A 21,553-nucleotide genomic window follows, 5' to 3' on the forward strand; every position below is an offset into this window, starting at 1 on the left:
TTACCTGTCTAAATAAAGGTTGAATGAAAAACTCCTCCCAAACATTTTCCCAGTCATGGTTCAAGCAGCGCACCACCTTTATTTATACATTTGTTAGTCTCATTGAGCCACGAGAACACTATGCAAGAAAAGGTGACGTCTAGAGAATATGAAACCAGTGAGCAGGTTCTTGCTTTAACCAAAAGCACGAAATTAGGAGAACCAATGTAGGCATGGAGGGCTTACGTGTAGGCAACAAATAAAAAAAAAACTTTGAAATAAAAAGGTGAATGATACTGAGATATTATTTACAAAGCCTATGGAGGAATTAAAACATCAAATCTATATAAGCTAAGTGAAGTGTAAAGTTGGTTAATCTGCAATACATCTCACCAGACGATATATTTATTTTGATTGATGGCACCACAGAAGCTTTAGACTGCACACTAAAGCTGAGCTGGTTACAGTGTTAATGGTACTTGGCTCACATTAACAGTATCAGAATATGTTTTTATAACTGTGAGAAGAAAAAAGACATTTGTATTTTCATTTGCCTTTCATGTATAACTTTTTTTTTAACAGGGATGCAATCGAGAGGACAGAAACACTTATAACAATAATGTTACAGAAATGCAACTATACAAAAACAAATCAAAACTTTTTACAAATAGCTCCAAAGAAACATATAAATGGTTTGTGGGTGTTTCCCTGAAGTGCAAACCACAACTACATATTAAAAAACACAACAAGTTAAAATACATTTGAAAAATATCCTGATGCATGCTCAATAATCTAGGTGGAAAAATCTAAAAAAGTTAAGTAAAAAAAAAGAAATTGCAAACATTTTGTAAGTGAGTCCTCGAGGCTCAATGGGATTTACCTGTATAAATAAAGGTTGATTGATTGATTTGTAAAAGCACATTTACATTAGAAAAAACACTACTACATTTGTAAAAAAAAAAAAATAGTGTTTTTATTGTCAAGTATTCAAAGAAGCACAGCTAGCAAGTTAGCTAATTTCTATGTCATTGCGTTTCTAAGAGAAACTGAGTTCGCGTAATAAAAATTATTTGGCAAAAACTATTTTGAACCGCCTGCGCTTGTGGTTCACATTTCTGTCCAGCTGGTGGCGGTAGTGCGCCGCAAAGTTGACTCGTTAACTGCCAATAAACCGGAAGTAAGGAGAAGAAGAAGAAAAACCGACGAAGAAGAAAATCCACAGGCTGTTGTCGTTGCGGTCCTTTACTCCAAGACAACTGTATGCTCCAGAAATGATAATTTAATTACTTATACATGGTACGTTTATGTATATTTTTTATTAAAGCGTTTTGTTCGTTGCTTTTCCAGCAAAATGGCGGATGAGGAGGACGAGGCTGGCTTCGAGGAGGAGATGTTGGAGGACGGCTCCAGTGGCGGAGTTGATGTCGGCCACGGCAGGAGGAAGAGGCTCTTCTCCAAGGAGCTCCGCTGCATGATGTACGGGTTTGGAGACGACCAGAACCCGTACACCGAGTCCGTCGATATCCTGGAGGACTTGGTGATCGAGTTTATCACGGAAATGACCCACAAGTCCATGTCTATCGGACGCCAGGGCCGCGTCCAGGTGGAGGACATCGTGTTTCTGATTCGCAAAGATCCCAGGAAGTTTGCGCGAGTCAAAGACCTGCTGACCATGAACGAGGAGCTGAAGAGAGCCAGGAAAGCTTTCGACGAGGCCAATTACGGCTCCTAACTCACAACAGGATGCCTGTCACACATTTAGGAGGAGTGCTTCTTTTAATCGACACAACTTGACCTCTCCTCACTATTTTCTGTATTTTATTCCCACTTCAAAAGCCAGATTTTGTGTTTTAATGGCATTTGTCTTGTACAGAAACTTTACTGTCATGCTCATTTGAATAAAGTTACTTTCAGTTTGTTGTAAATAAGTGTTAGATTAATTTGTGCTTCACAAAGACAAATGATTTACAACTATAAAACAGCTACAGACTCGATGAGGATCATGTTTACCTCAAGCATGTGTTTGCAGTCACCGTTTTTAATTTTGGTCTGTAAGGTGACGAGAATTTTAAAAGGTATTCACACTTTCTCTGTCTCCAGATGTCAGTGTTGACGGGCCCATCACTACTTTCTGCCTTGTCCTTTGCCCACGGAACAAATCTTAGTCATATGAACTGCAAATATAAATTAATATACTGTGAATAACTCTTATTATTTGTTTTTTTGTTAAGTAAGTCAGTTTATTTAAAGTCATTTCAGGGCACTGAACAGAAACATTCATACATATTATGAGTGAAGTGCTCTGTTGGAAAAATATGAAACAATAAGACCTGTAATATAAGATGGAGCTAGGTTGTTGAGAGCTTTGTAGGTTAGAAGTAAGATTTTGAATTCAATTCTGAATTTGACAGGGAGCCAGTGGAGAGAAGCTAAAACTGGAGAGATATGAGACTAACCTGTATAAATAAAGGATGAATGAATATGATTAGAAGGATGTTAGAACTGCAAGTGTCAGGAAAAGCCAAAGATGAGATGATGATGCAGTTAGAGAGGACATGAAGGTAGTTGGAGGGAGGACAGAGGGAGATGAACTGTGGAGACTCCAGAAGAGGGAAAAAAGTAGCCTATGGCATATTCTCATAACTTTACCTGTTAAATCAATTTACTTGCAGAAAGGTTTAGGCAAACAACGTTATGTATAAATAAAATACATTCCATGAATAAAAAAAAAAAAACCGCACCATCTGAACTTTGTTGTGAAACCCATAAACCGGAAGTTGCTCCTTTATTTAGCGCTACGCTGTTTCCGGTTGTGTTACCTCGTCATGGCGAGTCGTAAAACTCCAAAACCAAACAGAGGCAACGGGAACAAGTACTCAGTATTGTTACCTACGTACAACGAAAGAGAAAACCTGCCTCTGATCGTGTGGCTCTTGGTGAAATGTTTTGGGGAAAGGTGAGTTTCTGTGACGCTGCTCGGCTAATGCTAGCTCCCGTTAGCATCGATGAGCTGTCACTCACTGGACGAATGAACCGTTCAAACCCGTCTTCAGGTTCGGTGTAGTGTCGGCCCATATGAGCCACACTGTTCATACAACAGTTGAGACTTTTTACGAGACATACTGGTGTTGTGTTGCACCTTATTTCGTCATCACAGTTGCTAATAAACAGCAATGTCAGTGTTTTAGGGGGGCCCAAAGTGGGGCCCGCGGGCCAAAGTTGGCCCCCAAGCTGTCCTCATTACTATATTAAAATTTCCTTTGAAGGATCATTGTGTTTACATTCATTCCAAGTTTAATGTTAGATGGAAAGTTGGCCCAATGACAACTGTAATGACTACACAGCTGGAGATTTGTGCATGAATTATTTAATAATTTATATTTTGGTTTGACAGACTCAATACTGTGTCTCAGCAGTTTCTTGCTGCTGAATAACATTTCTTTGACAAAGCTGAGCATCATGTAGGTGCCCATCACACACCCTCCTTGAGCACCCCTAAATTTAAACTCCGCATCTCTGAAAAATTAAGAAACCGTCGTTAGGATTTTTTAAGGAAGCAGTTCTCAAACCTTAGATTCACCAAAATATTGAATAAATGTTGGATAAATGACAACAGTCTCAAACGGGCCAGTAAAATCTCTCTATATTTTTTTTTACGAGTCCCGCCACCTGTCAATCAGTCCAGTAGGCTCGTCGGCAACTGACCAGTTTGTCCCGAGTGAACGTCCCTTACCTGCAGAGCTGCAGCTGTGTTGCATTAAGAACGTTTGCAGTCAGAGATTTCAATAATAACAGAGTTGACATGTTTTGTTTCATGTTAATCTACAAATAAACCTTTGTAAAATACAACAAAATGCAGAAAATGGCATCTACTTTATTCAAAATTCTCTGGTGGAGGACCCCCCAGAGCCCCCACCACCACCACCACTGCAGCCTGTTCTGTAATGTTCTTTATACAGAATGGAAGGATAAATAACTGTATAATAAATAAATGGACTTTACTTAAATAATTATTTGCATTTCATGTATTATATTATTGCATTTGACCGCAGCCCTCTGATAGATTTTAAGTTTGACCCTTTCAGAGAAAAGGTTTGCCCACCCCGGATTGAATTATCTTAAAATTAATATTTCTTCTGAACAAATTAGGAGCTTTATGTCCGTGTAAAGAAACCTTGAGCGAGTTTGTAACGCTAAAGGATTAAACTAGACCAGATCAGGAGACTGCAACAACAAAAACAAACAAAAAAGTTTTGAAAATAATTAGTTTAGAAAAACGTGTCCAGTGTAAGATAACACTGGTTTATTTATTGAGCCTAGTGTAAATGCAAAATAAATAAGTAAATAAATTTAAGCTGTGAAATTAGTTATGGAAATCCATTTCTGCCAATCTGAGGAGGAAAAACAAGATCCAGTAAGGCCTAATTAGAGATGCCATCACAAAGTTATTATGACTTGACATCTCATAATTATGACCTGGGATCTCAATTATAAGATCTTATTCCAGTATTTTGTCTTAACATTTTAAAATTATTACAGTCTGGTGTAATTATGATATATGACTGAACATCTTGTCATTGCTGCAAAATCATATTTTTGAGAGAGAATCTCATACTTCTGAAAGAGTATTTAATATTTTAGAGGTACTAAAATATAATTTTGCGATAGTATCTTACAGTTATGAAACATTACGTTATAATTTTAACAAACTAAGTCATAATAGGAGTTCATAGGAGGTCAACGCTGTCCTTTTCTTTAATTCGTTGCTCTTACAGTGAATATGACTACGAGATCATCGTCATTGACGACGGAAGCCCAGATGGGACACAAGAGGTGGCAGAGCAGTTGCAGAAAATTTACGGGAAAGATAAAATAGTAAGTCATGATGTAAAACCCTGGATGTGTAGCTGATTATCACTAGATTCTCAGAACAAAATGTACAGTATGTTGTGTAAAAATATATATTTTTTCCAGTAACATCAAATCTTACCTTAACTCTAGTAATCTTTGCATATGGTGGACGCTGAACCAATAATTGTTGAGTCTTTATTTTCCAGCTTCTAAGGCCAAGGGCAAAGAAACTGGGCTTAGGTAAGTTGTGTAAAAATGTGTGTTTTCACTTTATAACCTCCACCGGTCGATGACGGTGTCCTGTCTTGTTTTAAAGGCACCGCCTACATCTACGGCATGAAGCACGCTACCGGGAACTTCATCGTCATCATGGATGCCGACCTTTCCCATCACGTGAGCACAGGGTCTGCCATTTTCTGGCATAACGTCACGATACAAACACATAAATCGGTTATTAATGTTGTTGTTGTTTATCCTGGAGAAATAAATGTTCTTACTGATCCATCATTTGACATAAAATATCAGAGAAAGGTGACGTCTTCCAGTTGTTCGTTTCATCTACAAAATGGTTTAAAACTCCAAAAATATTCAATTTTTTTTATTTTCTTTGTCAACCCTCTTCTCCACGTCTACTCTATAAATTGTGGAATATAACAGTTTCAATGCTTTTTTTTTTCTCAGCCCAAATTCATCCCTCAGTTTATTGAGTAAGTACTCCGGTCTTTGCATCCTCAGAATATTCAAATTATTTATAAATATGCATAGTAAAATATAAATGTGTCACAAATTAAATTTGTATCGTTCATGTATCTTTTAAAATATGACTTTCCTTCTTCAGGAAACAGAAGGAGGGGGATTATGATCTTGTGTCTGGTACTCGATACAAAGGGGATGGAGGAGTTTATGGTTGGGACCTGCGCAGGAAACTCATCAGGTATCGACTAACTTTATTCACGTTTTCCATTCCTTTACTGTCAAGAAGCTGATAATGAATATTCATTTTTATTATTATGGTATAGTCTCCGTCTGTACGTACGCATGTCTATAAACCTGCTCTTGTACCGCCTATTATCTTCGATCCACTCAAGATAGTTTATAAAACTTCATACACGTATGCGTCGTTACTTTTTATTTTTACCGGCTCCAAGGTCAAAGTCAAACGTTATAAAATGTCTTTACTTGTCCGGGTCATTACTATAGATGCTTCATTGTTGTATAATCGTTTGCAGATTGTTGTGCTGTTTGCCGTACTCTTCTTCTCTTTTGTTCGTAGTCGAGGAGCAAACTTTTTGTCTCAGGTGTTGTTGAGACCGGGTGCTTCAGACCTCACAGGCAGCTTCAGGTAAGAGATGCCGGTTTGAGTTTTTAAAGTGTTGGGGGACAAGACTGCGTTTGCTCAACGTGACGTGCATTTTTCTCATTTTCATTAGACTGTACAAGAAAGAGGTGTTGGAAAGTCTGGTGGAGCGGTGCGTGTCCAAAGGCTACGTCTTTCAGATGGAGATGATCGTTCGAGCCAGACAGCTCAACTACACGGTTGGAGAGGTGAAGTCCCACGCTTTTAATTTTTTTTTACTCTGTAACAACTTTCCTGTGCAGCCTTACAATATTTTCTATCCATAGCATTGGTGTTTCCAGACTCAATCACCTGTTGCATCGTCTAGAAACAAAATACATCAAAGTTTCTTAACTTTACTTAAACATGGAGAGTATTTTTTCACATACTAAATATAAACATCACCATAATGTTCACTTTGATTTTATGTAGCAATTGAATCGGCAACTTTCAGAAAGTGAACTAGAGGACAGAGCACCGTCTATGTTCTATATGTTGTCATTAAGAAACGCGGCTTTACTGCTTTAGTTTCAAGCTGAGTTTAAGTTTAGTTTCAAATATTCGAACATTGTAAAAGTGTTCATGAGTCTGATGGCTGTAGACTGAAGACAGAGCGTGAACGCCTCCCTGTGGAGAGAAGAGGGAACAGATTCTGTGCTGTGTGGCCGCCGTCCTGCTGCGGATGGTGGAAAATTAGAGGTGTATTTTCTTATTTTTGTTTCATATTCATCTCAAATCATCAGTGGGCATTTTAGTTTTGTCTGCGTTCAGGGTCTAGTTGTTAGAGGACCAATGTGACAAGTTATTTCTTCCATCTCTGAAAACTGTTACTGTTGAATTTCAGCAAATTTAACAATAAAGTTTGAAGGGCGATTAGCAGCAGTGTACAAGCAGCACAACAACACTGACGGGCCCGGTACTTTACTCACAAGCATGGATTTTGAAAAGCTACTGATTAAAAAATATATTTTTGGGGCAAAAACTAAAAAGTTGAAATACAACAGACCAGTATTTTATGAATACTTATTTGAAGGAGAGAATCGTCACAAGATATGCTGTAAAGTCAGTCGAGAAAATGTAAAATTTTAAAGGAAACCTTTTATGTACAGAGAATAAAACTGCACCAGTGAACAAACACTTTGAATTTACACAAATTTTGATGTCAGAACTGGTTGAATATCTAAGAAAATAAATTAAAATGTATGTATTTGCATTCACAACAAGTATGAAATTTCAAACTGGAAATGCCTTCAAGTCAGATTTTAATTTCTTTTACTTTGCTATTAGATGCATTGTTTTTTTTATTTAATTTTTTTGTGCTGTTTCCGCCATGACACCTAATTTGGTCTCACGTTTTTATCTTTTAGTATTGTTGAAACATAAAATAATTATTTATAGAATAAAATAAATGTTTTTCAAATCGTCCATTAAGTTTCATGCCTTAATGTCTATAAACCAAAACTAATGAGTCAAATTTACCCTAAATTTAAAACAAAACATGGGAACTATAATATGTTACAATAATTAAAAATGGGTGCTTCATCAGCTTTTTTCCCCCTTTCTTCTTTTTAATATTTGATAAAAAATAAATAATCACTTTTAGAACCACAATACCAACTTAAGGTTCAATCTGTGCACAAAATCTCAGCAAATACACAACACCTCTGTTTCACAGAATTCACATCACCTGCTTTTATTGTCCTGTTAATTTATGAAAGGACTAATCAACAACCCTTGTTTTCCTCTGAACCACAGGTTCCCATTTCCTTTGTGGATAGAGTTTACGGAGAGTCGAAGCTGGGAGGGAATGAGATTGTGTCGTTTGTGAAAGGACTGCTGACGCTCTTCGCCACGACGTGACCCACGAGGTGCTTCGTGGGAAACATCCAGCTCGATCCTAGCGTTTCTCTCACGCTCCCAAGTTCGTGTTTGATACAGAGGTCGTACCAAAGGGAGAAGGCGTTGTCTCTTTTCAGTTAACGTGTAGTAAAATCAAAAACGAGAAGGAAAAGTTCGTTAGCGGCTAAATAATGTGAAATCTTCTCCTGCCAGTAGCTCTCAGATTACCAAAGAGAAACATTCCCGCCCTCCTCTTTAATCCAGTTGAAGCCGCATCATTCCCAGAATGTTGAGTGCGGTTTTCACGTGGGTTATTGTTTGTACAAATTAAAAAGTTTGTATTACTGGCTCTATTTTTTGTTCTTGTTGTGTTTACCACGCGCCAACCTTGATGAAAGTCTCTTTCCTCAAAATTCCACACACATTATGACGATGTGACGAAATAACTTTTGAGGTTTTTGCAAATTTATTAGAAACCGATAACTGAGAAATCACATTTACGTACGTGTTCACTGCCTTTGCTATGATGCTCGAAACTGAGCTCAGATGCCTCCTGTTTCCACTGATCATCCACCTGTGGTGAATTCAGCTGACTGGACTAGATTGGGAAATGTCCACCTGTCTATAGAAGGTCCCACAGTGGACAGTGCATGTCAGAGCTCAAACACCAAGCATGAAGTCAACGGAATTAACGATAGACTTCCGAGACAGGATTGTCTTGAGGCACAAATCTGGAGAACAATACAGAAAAAACTGCTGCTGCTTTGAAAGTCCCAGTGAGTCCAGTGGTCTCCATCATTCATGGAAGGAATTTGGAACCACCCGGATTCTTCCTAGTGCATGTTAGCTGTCTAAACTGAACGATCGAGGGGAGAAGGGCCTTCGTCAGGGAGGGGACCAAGAACCTGATGGTCACTCTTCTCAGAGCTCCAGCGTTCCTCTGTGGACAGAGGAGAACCTCCCAGAAGCACAACCATCTCAATCTGAAGATTAAAGTGGTGTGAATGCCAGGCGTCATGTTTGGAGGAAACCAGCTCATCACCAGGACAATACCACCCCTACAGTGAAGCATAGTGGTGGCAGCATCATGCTAAGGGGATGTTTTTGAGCAGCAGGAACTGGCAGACTAGTCAGGACCGAGGGAAAGATGGATGCAGCGATGTACAGACCTCCTGGATGAAAACTGCTCCAGAGTGCCCTTGACCTCAGTCTGGAGAGACGATTCATTTTTTCAGGACAATGACCCAAAGCACATGACCAAGATCTCAAAGGAGTGGCTTCAGGACCTCTCTGTGAAGGTCCTGGAGGGGCCAAGTCACAGTCCAGACTGGAATCTGAGTTAACGTCTATGGAGATATCTGAAAAAGGCTGCTCAGACATCCAACCTGATGGAACTTGAGAATTACTGCAAAGAAGAATGGGACAAACTATCTAAAGACAGATGTGCTCATCTGGAAGCTTATTATTCAAAGAGACTGGAAGCTGTGATTGATGCCAAAGGTGGATCAACTAAGTGTTATGCAAAAGTTGTGAATACTTACTGTATGCAACATTCACATTGTCATAATGGAGTATTGTGTGCAGAAGTTTGAGGATTTGGAATAAGGCTAATATAACAAAATGTGGAAAAAGTGAAGGGCTGTGAATGCAGATTGCCACAAGGACTGCGGTCTGAACCTGCACATCTTTGTGGCTTTGACCAAAAATACATTAAAATAAGACAAGAATCATATATATATATATATATATATATATAGCCTAGTGGTACATTTGTAGTTCTCTTGTCCAGCTACTGTATGTCTAAATAAAATGTCTGTAACAGAATGCTTTTTTTAACCTTTATTTATACATTTTAGTCTCATTGAGTCACGAGGACTCCTTTTCAAGAGAGACCTGTTTTAGACAGATAACGTATAAAGTACAGACAACAATAATTCAACAAAAAGCAATTTAAAATCAAAACTAGTTATAAAAACAGTCAAATCAAGGGGCCGTATAAAACAAGGTAAAATACTAAAAACATCATATACTTTGCCACCTTGGAGAAAAAATACAATTTGTCCCAGTATGATATTAGCTGGTTTGCCAGTTCATTAACATTTAACCACACAGTGTAGATTTTCGCTGAGATTAACTTGTAAAATTGGCGTTTTTAAACACATTTACACCATTTTAACTGCAGTTTTTCAAACATCACTGCTATCATATTCTGGAGCTCTGCAAAACTATTGCAAGTCATTCTTGAAATTTAATAATGTGAAGCGAAAGGCTTTCATTAAAACTTTAATGTTTACGTAAACGAGGGCATCGGCTGTTATGAGACACAATCCAGTGAGTCAGAGTGAAATATCTAAAGTGATTTTTATGTTTTATATTGGCACCTGCAGCCTGCAGGTAAATATATGACATTTCATAAAAAGTAAATATCATCAGTCCTGTCAGTAAATACAAATCAGTGCTGATGAACATATGAATATACTTCTTAATTTTCCACAAACAGAGGCTCCATACGCTTCCATAAATTTATGGTTTAATTTAATTAAAGGCTGTCGTCATTAGAGAGTTGGTCTTTTTCTTTATATATAAAAAAAAGAATTATTCACCTCAGACAAACTTATTTGTGGTATTTATATACAACTTAATTAGTTGAATGTCCAGAGGACCAAATTTAACTTTTTTAGATTTTTCTACCTGGATTGTTGAGCATGCATCAGGATACTTCATTAGTTACGTTGTTCCATTTTTGTGTCTATTTAAATTTTCAAAAAGGCTTTGTGTCTGAAGCAATTTTATTTCAGTTTTATTAACATGTTATAAACAATAAGACAAAATGAGAAAAATAGTCATAATCAACAAAGATAAATTCTAGAAATTACACTTTCTTTGAAATAGAGCAGCTCAATACCTTTGAGATGGAATAGTAAACTAAAAAATGACCAAACCGCACCCTTCATACTAAATTTCTCTTTACTTCAATGTCTATAAACATTTATTAATACGTTTGTTTTATCTCTGTCGTAATTTAACATAAACTAACATAATTCACTTTCTTCTTGTCATATAGATGCACAAAATGCACATGCGCATATGAAAATGTATTTATACACACGTTTGCCCCACATTTCCACACAGTAATCTAGAAATGGTATGATGAGTGAGGATAACAATAACTGTATTGATCTGTAATTCAAGAAGTGATTTGTTCTACAGTACTTAAAATTGACATGATTCATTATAATTGATTTCCAATTGGTTTTGGGATTTATTTTAACACCTAGAATACTTACTCATGCACTCCTTCATCGTTTACTTCAGTATTTAGTAAGTATTTAGTGGTGAAATGGGCAGGAATGGCTCCTGAATGTAAAGATTTCAAACCCCTGCACAAGGAAGAACAGGAAAGTAGTCCCGGCTGCTATGGGGCAGTTGAGGGCCACAGCACCTCAGATTACAGCGCCACCTAGCGTTGGCTTTGCCTCTAGCTGCGTGCTGAGGCACTGTGCACATCCGACTCCGCAGGGGAGGAGTAACCGGAAGAACGCCCGCTGTCGGTTTGTTCACGTAACTACTACGCGGGGGTTGTTTACCCCACGGAGGGGAACTCTTAAACTAAAACCCGCTGCAGGCTTGAAGGTACGGCACAAGTGCGTTTTTATTTTTTATTTTTAAAAAAATTAGTTGACCAAACTGATTGACAAACCAATTAGGAGTTTTTCCGACGCGGGTAAGGGCGGATCTCACAATGAGAAAATTTATGCTAATCAAGTAGATGTCACTTCCGCTTCTTTGATTTGCGCCATTTTGGATAGGGCATTCAGCGGTTTGGATGTGTTTTTGTCTGTCAGAGGAGAATGAGTAAAGGGAAATGCGCTGTCAGGGAATTACAGACGAGAGTTGTGTAAATATATTTCCAACAGTAAAGAGCGCAACGGTTGTTGCAGGGTGTTCACCGCCCCCGGCTGTGGAGGTTTTTAACCGCCTGCCGAAGCTCTCTGCTTCCGCTTGCCGACCAGAGGAAAGAGGATAGCCCTTGTCGCTAAGAAGCTGTCGGGGTTGGAAGGTACACCGACGGACGACTCGTTCTTCCTCGCAAGCCACCTGTGTGGAGATCCACCGAGCTATCCGTGCGGGTGAAAGTGTCAGCACGACGGACTCGGACATCTCGAGGTGGCGCGTTTCACTCCGGCGGGAGGTCTGGATGTAAAAATCAGGTAAACCTGGATGTGTGCCGGGGAGAACACACAGATTGTTGGCTGTTCTCGTGCCTACCTGCGTGACTGTGATGGGTGGCGGTGGCTAATAATGTTGGTGTGCCGGGGGCGTGGGGGTGTAAACACAACTCATGTTTTATAAATCAAATATATATATGTATATATTAAGATTAAAAATGGGAGCATTCGTTTGGACAACCCATGATGTTGGTAGTTAGCTTAGCATGTTAGCTCAGCGCGGGGTGCCCCCCCCCCCCCTATTCTTTGTCAGTTGCAGCAGCTTTTTATCAAAATGTTTGACTTCTAACAGATGTGTTGTTTTGATATTTTAAAGTTAAATCCACTAACTCTACAAATTGCAGCACTGAGCCTGCCAGTGTTTCAAAATAAATATTGGAAGGCGGTGAGTGACAATGTAGCTACACCACAGTGTAAACAAAGTTCACATTTAAACATCAGTGAATGTGGTGATGTATTTGTGAATTAATGGTGGTTGTTTATGTTTCAGCGTCATAAGATGTAATCAGCCAGGTGACTTGAGGTGTGCACTTCTCCAGAGAGGGGAGTGCTGCCATAATCAACATCAGCAGACGCCCCTTTCACCTTGTTTTGTTTTTTTCTATAGACAGGTGTTGAGCCTTAGAGGAAAACCTTATTGCGTTTACAGCATCCCAAACTGCTTCTACCATTACAGTGAATGTAAGAAGTGTCTCCCCTTGGTAAATATAAACACAAGCTGATATTGGTTATTATTCAGGTGGAAGAGTGAGCAAACGTTAAAGGTTTCAAGGCCTGTTTTTCTTTCTGTTTAGCTCCACTGCAGAACGGGAAACCGGTTTTCTTCCAGCAGCCCTCACCACAGCAGAACAGAGCAGCCTCCTCCTGCGTTTCCTCCCTCTCCTCTTCCCTCTCTCACTCCCTTCCTACTCCTTGCCCCCCTCCCCCCCATATGTCGCCCCTTCTTTCGCTCACCCTCTTCCATGTTCTCTCCCTCCAGCCTCCCTTTCCTCCCGTCCTCTCTCCTCTGTGTCTGTCTAGCTGACCTCTTTGCCTCACTCCCTCCCCCTTCCCTTCGTGGCTCACTCTCCTTTCCTTTCCTCTCATCTCTCCCCTTGCACTCCTTCCACACTCGCCCGCTCACTCCCCCACCCCTTTCCTCCAAGCTCCCTCACCCCCTTTGCTTCATCCTCTCTCACACTCCCCCTCCCCCTATCCCAGTCTCTCTCTCTCTCTCACTCCTTGTGTCCCTCCTCTTCCTCTCCTCCAACATCACTCTCTCCTCCCTCCCCTGTGCTGCAGATATATTGTAGGGGCTGCTGCTTACTCAATAGGAGGCGCCATTCTGTGATGGTATTGCAGGCAGAGAGAAAAGGGGCCAGGCAGAATATAGGAAGGCTTATGTAATGGGAGTCCTCTGCAGCGCCATCTACAAGTAGGGGAGGGAAGCAGGGGAGAAAAGGCAAAGAGGGGACATGGATAGGGGTCTGTATCTGTCACACCAGTGATTGCATATTTTCTTTGGCAAGACAGTTGTACAGAAGCATGACAGTTAGACCCTCACTGGAGTCCACCTCTGATTTTGAGACAAACTGAGGCCACACACACGTTATTTTTTGTCATGTTGCTTGTTGTTGTGCACTTGAGACCTTTGACCTTTCTACATAAAGATTAATTTTAAACAAAGGACCTACTGCTTTTTGAAAAACAACTGAAAAAAGTTTGACTTGGCAAACATGAAATTTACAGCAGGATAGGCTGTTTGGCATTGGCAGGAAAAACTGGGCAAGTTTCTACGTTTCTCTTGGATGCAACCTACATACTCTACTCACAAATTCATTTTCCTAACAAATGTCACTATTAAAAGGGAAGTAAGCCGGCTTTTCAGTGATATAAAATAAAACCAACAAGCATTCATTGTCATAATGAATTAATGAACAAAACATAAATTACTTTACTTTTCGTGGAACGTTTACATTCAGATTGTACGTTAGCAAATTACGGTCACCTAGCAGTAAGTCATTCAAAGTACTGCATTGTTAAGGAATTGTTTTGACAAATGAAATACTGAAGAAACCTTCAGTGTTCTGGATAATGCACAGTTGGTTAAGTCTGGAGATGGGCTCGTGACTGGAAATGCAAAAGCAGATAATTTGGCTGCAGGACACGATGCAAAAAGTTGGAGGGAAACCTTGTTTACATCTTTCTAGAAACTTTCAGTAAAACTTAACGGCTTGTTTGGCATTTATCCATACTGATGGTTTTTCTGTGTATTCTAACAAGTGCAAGGCTAAACACAGGTCAGCAAAAAATAATGAGATCATTAAAGTATTGGCACAAGACCTGCGCAATGGACCATCCGTGATCAGGTTTTTGGTTAAACCTTGTTTCAGACGTACTTCTGTACCTTTTGAACTGTTATTCCCAGCGTAGTCTAAATGTTTCATAAATATGAAACAAAAGAAAGAATAAAACTGCTTTGTCTTAGGCTGCTAGTAAGAAAATGCCTCAAACACAATTTAAAATGGATACATTTATATATCCGTTTTATAACGTCTGTTGTAATAGCTGATGAATAATATCATCTGTGCAGGTACACACTCAGGTCAAAGAAACCACTTTTATTTGCATACTTTACTCAACAAATGAGTGTAAATGTGTATCGATGCATCAAAAATGTCTGACTTCTCCATCTCTTTCGTGGTCGTTGCCATTGTTAATCTATTTTCAGTCACTTTGGTTGTTTCTGCAGGTAAACAAATGCAACAGAACACATTGAAAATGAACATCTGTGGGAATCTGGTCAGGTGGTGGACTGAAAAACACAATTTCAGTAACATTTCTGACTGATCTCTGAGCTTTCTGGCAGTGTTTATACCTGAACTTGTGCTGTGTGATTGAATTATATAAATGTGCTTATTAATACCAGGTGTCAACACTCTTGAAATTTTCACAGAAAGGCCAAAGTTTTCAACCTAGAACCTACAGGGGTGCACCATAAATATGTGTATTTTAAGTTATTATCAGTGACTGGATGTAGCTGCTTTTGTTACTTGGTTCTGTATTTTTCATTATGGCACTGCCATGATATATTGACACTTGAACAGCAGAGACATAAGTGATGGCGTCATAATACCTGTTCTTATCTTGTCAAGTCGATATGGCTTTTGTGCAAATTACTTTTTCTAATGGAAATGTTTTTATTGTCCCTTTTCAACAAAAAGGTGAAGTTTGCCTTTGTAATCTTGTGTGAAGTAACATTTTTACTGAAGTGACTCTTGTAACAGAGGTGGAAATGATTATCTGTCTACAATAGTGGGTTAATTATTCGAAGCAGTCGTCTCTGAATCTGAATGCTAAAAGACTTTAATGTGTAGCTGAGTGTCTGACACACCTTTTCAGCTGATCTTTCCCTTCAGCTAATACAAATTAAGTGCACAAATAGTAGTTTTGAGGAAACTTTTAACTTTATTCTTTGTTAGCAGAAACCCCTCCATGCACAATTTAACATGTATGTGTTTTTAAACCCAGGTAGGCAGAATGTTCCAGCTCCCCGTCAATAACCTCACCAGTCTACGGAAAGCAAGGAAAAATGTCAAGAAGGTCCTGGGAGACATCGGCCTGGAGTTCTGCAAAGATCACTTGGAGGTGAGCGTGCTCGGAGTTTAGGGGTTTATAATTGTGACCGTATGACTTACCGGTACTTTCCTTTGTGTTCTTTCGTGGCTCTCTCATCCTGAGTTGATCTTCGGGTTTCTTTAAGGTGTTTAACGTCATTATGACGTTTAACTTTTAGACGTGGATGACTTAGGACTGTAAATTTTTATGTATAAAGTAAAGATTTAGATGGATGTCTGTCTTTGTTTAAATTCATAAACGGGCTCCCTGAAGTATAGCACATTCTGTATTGTGATCACCCACACTAAGGGTGGTGGTCTTTGGGTACCAGAATATGATTCAGTTACAATCCAGAGGGCTGCTATACATTTGTTAAACGATTATCGATTGATCTTTTGTTGCATTTGTAAAAAAAAACATTCTTAGCATAGAATCTCTTGAATCTAAAAACAATATTGTATCTAACCGTGCAGTCTAAAACATTTTCTTCCAAATACGACTAGAGGAAGTAAAGGAACAAAAGGAGTCTAAGTGCCGAGTTCATTAGCATAAATTAATGTGGCAATGAACGCTGACGTTAGAGCTAGCTTACCTGCTTTCTTCAGTGGTTTCTTGATTTTTGGTTTCGTTTAAAGTGTCATGTTTTACCTTGGCTACAAAGTGCAACACATTGTGTATAAACCCTGATTTTCAAGAACTAAATGTGGACCAAAAAACCTTCGCAATAGAAGTTGCAGTGGATTTTGTAATTCTCCTTTTCTGTGTTTAGAGGAAACTTGGACAGTGCTCACTTGATCCTCTGTTTGCAGCGGCAACAATCTGCCACAGACTTTTTTTGTTTGTTTGTTTGTTGGTTTGTTTTTTTTCTCTTTCCTCCTCCAATGTCATCTTTTCTTTAACATTATAGAAGCTGAAATCTTAACAAAAGTTGGCTTTCAGTGTAAAAGGAGCTGTTTTTGTCTCTCAACCTTTTTCTTCTTGTGCAGCGTATGCCAAGTACAGTCCATGTGCTGCACGTTCATACCTCAGAGTTCTGCCTTTGGGTTCATTAACATGATTTTATATAACTCTTACCTCTGTATTTACATTCTTGTTCTTGGAGTTAAAACTTTACATGGTTCTTCATCAACTTCTCTAGATTTAATAAAGGCCAAGGCTCAAGCATCAGGACCTCTAGACTGGTCACACAAGATGCTGTTTGATGTCGTCTTAAAATAATTGTCCTTACATTTCCAAACATTTAGCAGATCAAAATAAATATTTATCACGTCCTCCGACATGATTCACAAACGATGATTTATAGGAATATTTAAATCAATCGGAAATATCTGAAGTGGAAGTTTAGGGTTTGTTTCCTATCTCTGGGTAAACGTGTATCCCCAAAGACAATAGAAATGTCTGAAATACTTTGAATGTGGAAGGAAAAAAAGTTTTTGTTCAGTAAGTTTTGACTGATTTGCAAAAAATAGAGAGGTGTTTTTGGCGTCTGGAATGTCAGTAAATGTATTTCAATATCTTTAAAACCCTACAAGTTTAATTTTCTGTAAATTCACGATTTTGGTACTAGCTATTCCCATTTGCAATTTTTTTTTTGTTATTCTATGTGTTTAATTGTGTACATGCATTCAATTTTCTCTTTTTCTTCTAGGACTTTAATGATTTTACCCCTCCTGAAGTGTATATTAAGCACACAAGCTGGGAGGATGTGTGTATGTGGGAGCCATCGCATACCAAAGTACAGGTTTGTAACACATGAAGACATAAATTTCTTTTTTTTTTAGTCTGTATGATCAGTTTGGTTAAATAACTACAAAACGTCATGCAGACATCACAGTACCATAAATGTACGATTTTTAATATTTATTTTGGTGTTAAGCCAACATTTTACTAAGCTATTTTTCCTCCTCTGTTCTTTTCCTCCAGGACTACAGATCAAAACCTTTCTGCTGCTCTGGCTGCATTTTTTCATCCAAGTATTTCTCAGCGTACAAGAGCCACTTCCGCAATGTACACAGCGAGGACTTTGAGAACAACATTCTGCTCAACTGCCCCTACTGCACTTTCAGTGGCAACAAAAAGACACTTGAAACACACATTAAACTTTTCCACATGCCTAACAACGCCGCACGGCATGGCCCCGGGGGTCTGGTGTCCGGAGCTGGTGGGATCATGATGAAGGATGGCCTGCTGAAGAGGACCGGGGACAGTGTGGAACAGGCAGTGTACTACTGCAAGAAGTGCACCTACAGGGACCCTTTGTACAACGTGGTGCGGAAGCACATCTACCGAGAACACTTTCAGCAAGTGGCCCATCCCTATATCGTCAAACCAGGAGAGAAAACAAATGCACAGAATGGAAATGCAGAGAGTACTAATAACACGAACAATGTTAGCAGTAACCAGATTCACTGCAAGAAGTGTCTTTTTGTTCCCCGGACGTATGAGGCACTTGTTCAACACGTCATCGAAGACCACGAGAGGATTGGCTACCAGGTCACTGCGATGATTGGGCACACCAGTGTGATTGTCCCCCGACCTAAGCAAATCATTATGTTCCCTCCCAAAACTCAAGGAGACAAGACCATCATTGGGATGGGCCCTAAAGGAGCAGTGATGGCCACAACAAGGTCTCCTGCCACACAGCAGCTGAATCGGGCTATTGTTGCATCAAAAACTGGCTTTAACTCACTCAGTCTTTTAGCTGGAATAAAACACGATGCAATCGGATTAAAGGGAGCCAACCAGTCATTCTCTATAGCTAACCATCAAATTAGGGCCACACTGCCAGGGAATGCCCAGGTTTCCATGCCCCAGCAGTCACATGCAGCAAAGCAGCTTCTTTCAAGCGGTATCCTGCGGAGCCCAATTGTGGCCAGCGCGTCCTCTTCCCTCAAATCCAACCTTCTAGGTTCCCGTGTTCAGGCAGCTGCTACGACTGTAGCCTCTATCACAGCTAAGAAAGGTGGCTCCTCTGTCCTTGGCACATCCTACACCCAGAAGTGGAAGATCTGCACTATCTGCAATGAGCTCTTTCCAGAGAACGTTTACAGCTCTCATTTTGAGAAAGAGCACAAAGCAGAGAAGGTGCCTGCTGTGGCCAACTACATCATGAAAATTCACAACTTCACCAGCAAGTGTCTCTACTGCAACCGGTATCTGCCCAGCGACACGCTGTTAAACCACATGTTGATCCATGGTCTGTCTTGCCCGTATTGCCGTGCAACGTTCAATGACGTTGAGAAGATGGTGGCTCACATGCGGCTGTCGCACCCGGATGAGAGGGTAGGCCCTCACACAGACTCTCCCCTAACCTTTGACCTCACTCTGCAGCAAGGGAATCCCAAAAATGTTCAGTTGATTGTCACCACATACAACATGAGAGATGCCCCCGAGGAGTCTGTGGCATTTCATGCTCAGAACAGCTCAACAGCTGCGTCGTCAGCTCTGTCTGCTGCTTCTCTAATATCAGGTAAGAGGTTGATGCCTCAGCAGCCACCAAAAACTGCACCGGTGGTTCACGAAACTCCTCCAGTCAAAAGTGCCCCACAAGCTTCTGTGCCCTATAAGAGAGACGTAGGTAAGACACTTTGTCCTCTTTGCTTTTCCATCCTGAAGGGCCCAATCTCGGACTCACTGGCCCATCACCTGAGAGAGAGGCACCAGGTGATTCAGACTGTTCACCCCGTAGAAAAGAAACTGACCTACAAGTGCATCCACTGCTTGGGGGTTTATACAAGCAACATGACTGCCTCAACCATCACTCTGCACTTAGTTCATTGTCGAGGTGTAGGGAAGTCTCAAAATGGGCAGGATAGCCGGGTCATTCATTCTTCTCGGATCAGCCAGTCTCAGAGCGGCGCCCTCAAACGACCCAGTTTCAATATCGCTGAAACCGGTGCACCAAAACGAAGGAGGCGGGGACCCCCTGGTGAACGAGCACATCCTCGAGATATGAACGGCTCAACGTTTGAAGAAAACCCAGATGAACCAGTAGTGCTGGCTCTTGACCCCAAAGGACAGGAAAACCAGTCATATGAGACCAGGAAGGCTTTTCTGACGCAGTATTTCAATCAAGCGCCATATCCAACACAGCGAGAGGTGGAGAAGTTGGCCTCCAGTCTCTGGCTGTGGAAGTCTGATATCTCCAGCCACTTTGTCAGCACAAGGAGAAGATGTGTGCAAGAATGTGAAGCTCAGAATGCCAGCGTCCTGCTCGGTTTCAGCATGCACGAGCTCAGCAAACTACATCATGAGCTGGCGTTTCTCCAGGACGGTGTGTACGAGTGCAAGCACGAGAAACGGCGGACATCAAAGAAGCGTTTGGGAGTGTCGGAGCAGGCTCTCCAGAAACACAAGGAGCTTGTGGCCGCTAATGGTGGCGTGGCTCTGCTGCAAGGGTGGAAACCAGCAGGGACCGTGGAAGGTGCAGAAGTGGCACTATCTGTTCCTAATCCAAGCGGCGTCTGTAGAGACCAAACCAAGACAATCAGTCACACCTTCCCACGAAAAACACCTCTAGACCTTTCTGAGCCCATCGCCATCGACTCAGACAGTGATGAGGAAGAACTGCAGAAGGATGAGGAACCAGAGGGAGAGGCGCATCTCCATGGCAACCAGCAGCTTACTGGAGCTAGGAAGAGAATAGAGCCAAGGACAGACATTAAGATGGATTCAGATTTAGATGATCTGTCTGATGATGATGATGACGACGATGAAGATAATGATGATGACGATGATGATAATGATGATGACGATGATGATGACGACAACGATGATGAAGAACCGCATGTAGAGAATGGTTTTGGCACAACAGAGAGCTCAGGAAGACCAGCTGCCAAAGGAAGAGACCCTTTACCCATCATCATCCCCAAGTTTGTACCATCGTCCGCAAGAAGTGAGAGAGATGGAGCCCAGCTGGGCAAACAGCAAGTCTGACTCACAAGTCAGAAAAGACTCATTCACTCCAAAAGGCATTCAGGAGTGGCTCCACACCAACAAATCTGCCTCTCTTGAACTCGAGAACAGCTACGCAGAGCGAGGGAAGTGGTAAAAAGAGACCGGTCGAAACAAGCCATCCAGTGACGTTTTAAAACGGGCTCGGCGAGCAGCTAAAACTGGCAACAAAGGTGCAAAGACAATAAATTTACACCAAACAAAAAGTAAAAAAAAAAAAAGTTTGTTTGCCTTCGTATTCCTAATTACATGGAAATAAAGGGTCATTGCATTGATTAAGCCACCGAGCTTGTCAACGTAGCTGAAACTCCGTTGTTTTGGCGTAAACTATAATCCATCTCTTTTCTTGTAGTTCTAAGATCGGTAGTGTAAATTTGTACAGTCTTTTAAACATGTTTGGACATATGTTCATGTACATGTACCTTAAATATTTGCTATTACCACATGTGAATAGCAGCCTCATATGTTCTCCATTGCTCCGCTTAACTATAGGTGTTGCTTTTGTGGCTGTTTGTTTTTAACATAATATTTTTTGCCAAATATATAAATTAACTGTTTTTTATTATTATTTTGACAAGTTTTTTTTGTTATAATTTCATTTTGCAACAAATGGCAACACTTGTTCTGCCAGTATAAAGGATTATTTCATCTTTTTTCACCATTTGCTGGATAGCTTTGACTGTACTGTATTTGCTATTTTCACAATTTCAACTTAATGTTTCTTTGGTCTATAAGACTGGACAGTAACCAGCATACTGACATTCACAGA

General features: G+C 40.3%; 3 protein-coding genes across 3 annotated transcripts; all 3 read left to right on the forward strand.

Moving 5' to 3' along the window:
* Nucleotides 1-1,102: 1,102 nt before the first annotated feature.
* taf13 (TATA-box binding protein associated factor 13) lies at nt 1,103-1,816 on the forward strand. The gene is made up of 2 exons (XM_037684404.1): nt 1,103-1,237; nt 1,327-1,816. Exon 2 carries the CDS (start codon nt 1,331-1,333, stop codon nt 1,709-1,711), a length of 381 nt encoding a protein of 126 aa, XP_037540332.1. The 5' UTR covers nt 1,103-1,237; nt 1,327-1,330; the 3' UTR covers nt 1,712-1,816.
* A 951-nt stretch (nt 1,817-2,767) lies between these two features.
* Nucleotides 2,768-8,358, forward strand: dpm1 (dolichyl-phosphate mannosyltransferase subunit 1, catalytic). The gene is made up of 9 exons (XM_037684405.1): nt 2,768-2,935; nt 4,755-4,854; nt 5,037-5,070; nt 5,147-5,223; nt 5,512-5,537; nt 5,669-5,764; nt 6,104-6,172; nt 6,261-6,375; nt 7,922-8,358. The coding sequence occupies exons 1-9, from the start codon at nt 2,805-2,807 to the stop codon at nt 8,024-8,026; spliced, it is 753 nt and encodes a 250-aa protein (XP_037540333.1). The 5' UTR covers nt 2,768-2,804; the 3' UTR covers nt 8,027-8,358.
* A 3,472-nt stretch (nt 8,359-11,830) lies between these two features.
* Nucleotides 11,831-21,147, forward strand: adnpb (activity-dependent neuroprotector homeobox b). The gene is made up of 4 exons (XM_037684406.1): nt 11,831-12,216; nt 15,745-15,861; nt 17,480-17,572; nt 17,755-21,147. Exons 2-4 carry the CDS (start codon nt 15,754-15,756, stop codon nt 20,764-20,766), a joined length of 3,213 nt encoding a protein of 1,070 aa, XP_037540334.1. The 5' UTR covers nt 11,831-12,216; nt 15,745-15,753; the 3' UTR covers nt 20,767-21,147.
* Nucleotides 21,148-21,553: the final 406 nt, after the last annotated feature.

The sequence above is a fragment of the Nematolebias whitei genome, chromosome 11 (assembly GCF_014905685.2).
Source record: "Nematolebias whitei isolate Nwh7 chromosome 11, NemWhi1, whole genome shotgun sequence".
In the NCBI taxonomy this organism is placed as follows: Eukaryota; Metazoa; Chordata; class Actinopteri; order Cyprinodontiformes; family Rivulidae; genus Nematolebias; species Nematolebias whitei.

Coding starts and splice junctions, on each gene's coding strand:
- adnpb (XM_037684406.1), top strand. CDS start 15,754: ATGTTCCAGCTCCCCGTCAATAACCTCACCAGTCTACGGAAAGCAAGG. Junction 15,862..17,479: donor TCTGCAAAGATCACTTGGAG/GTGAGCGTGCTC, acceptor TTTTTCTTCTAG/GACTTTAATGATTTTACCCC. Junction 17,573..17,754: donor CATCGCATACCAAAGTACAG/GTTTGTAACACA, acceptor CTTTTCCTCCAG/GACTACAGATCAAAACCTTT.
- taf13 (XM_037684404.1), top strand. CDS start 1,331: ATGGCGGATGAGGAGGACGAGGCTGGCTTCGAGGAGGAGATGTTGGAG.
- dpm1 (XM_037684405.1), top strand. CDS start 2,805: ATGGCGAGTCGTAAAACTCCAAAACCAAACAGAGGCAACGGGAACAAG. Junction 2,936..4,754: donor GTGAAATGTTTTGGGGAAAG/GTGAGTTTCTGT, acceptor TTGCTCTTACAG/TGAATATGACTACGAGATCA. Junction 5,071..5,146: donor GGCAAAGAAACTGGGCTTAG/GTAAGTTGTGTA, acceptor CTTGTTTTAAAG/GCACCGCCTACATCTACGGC.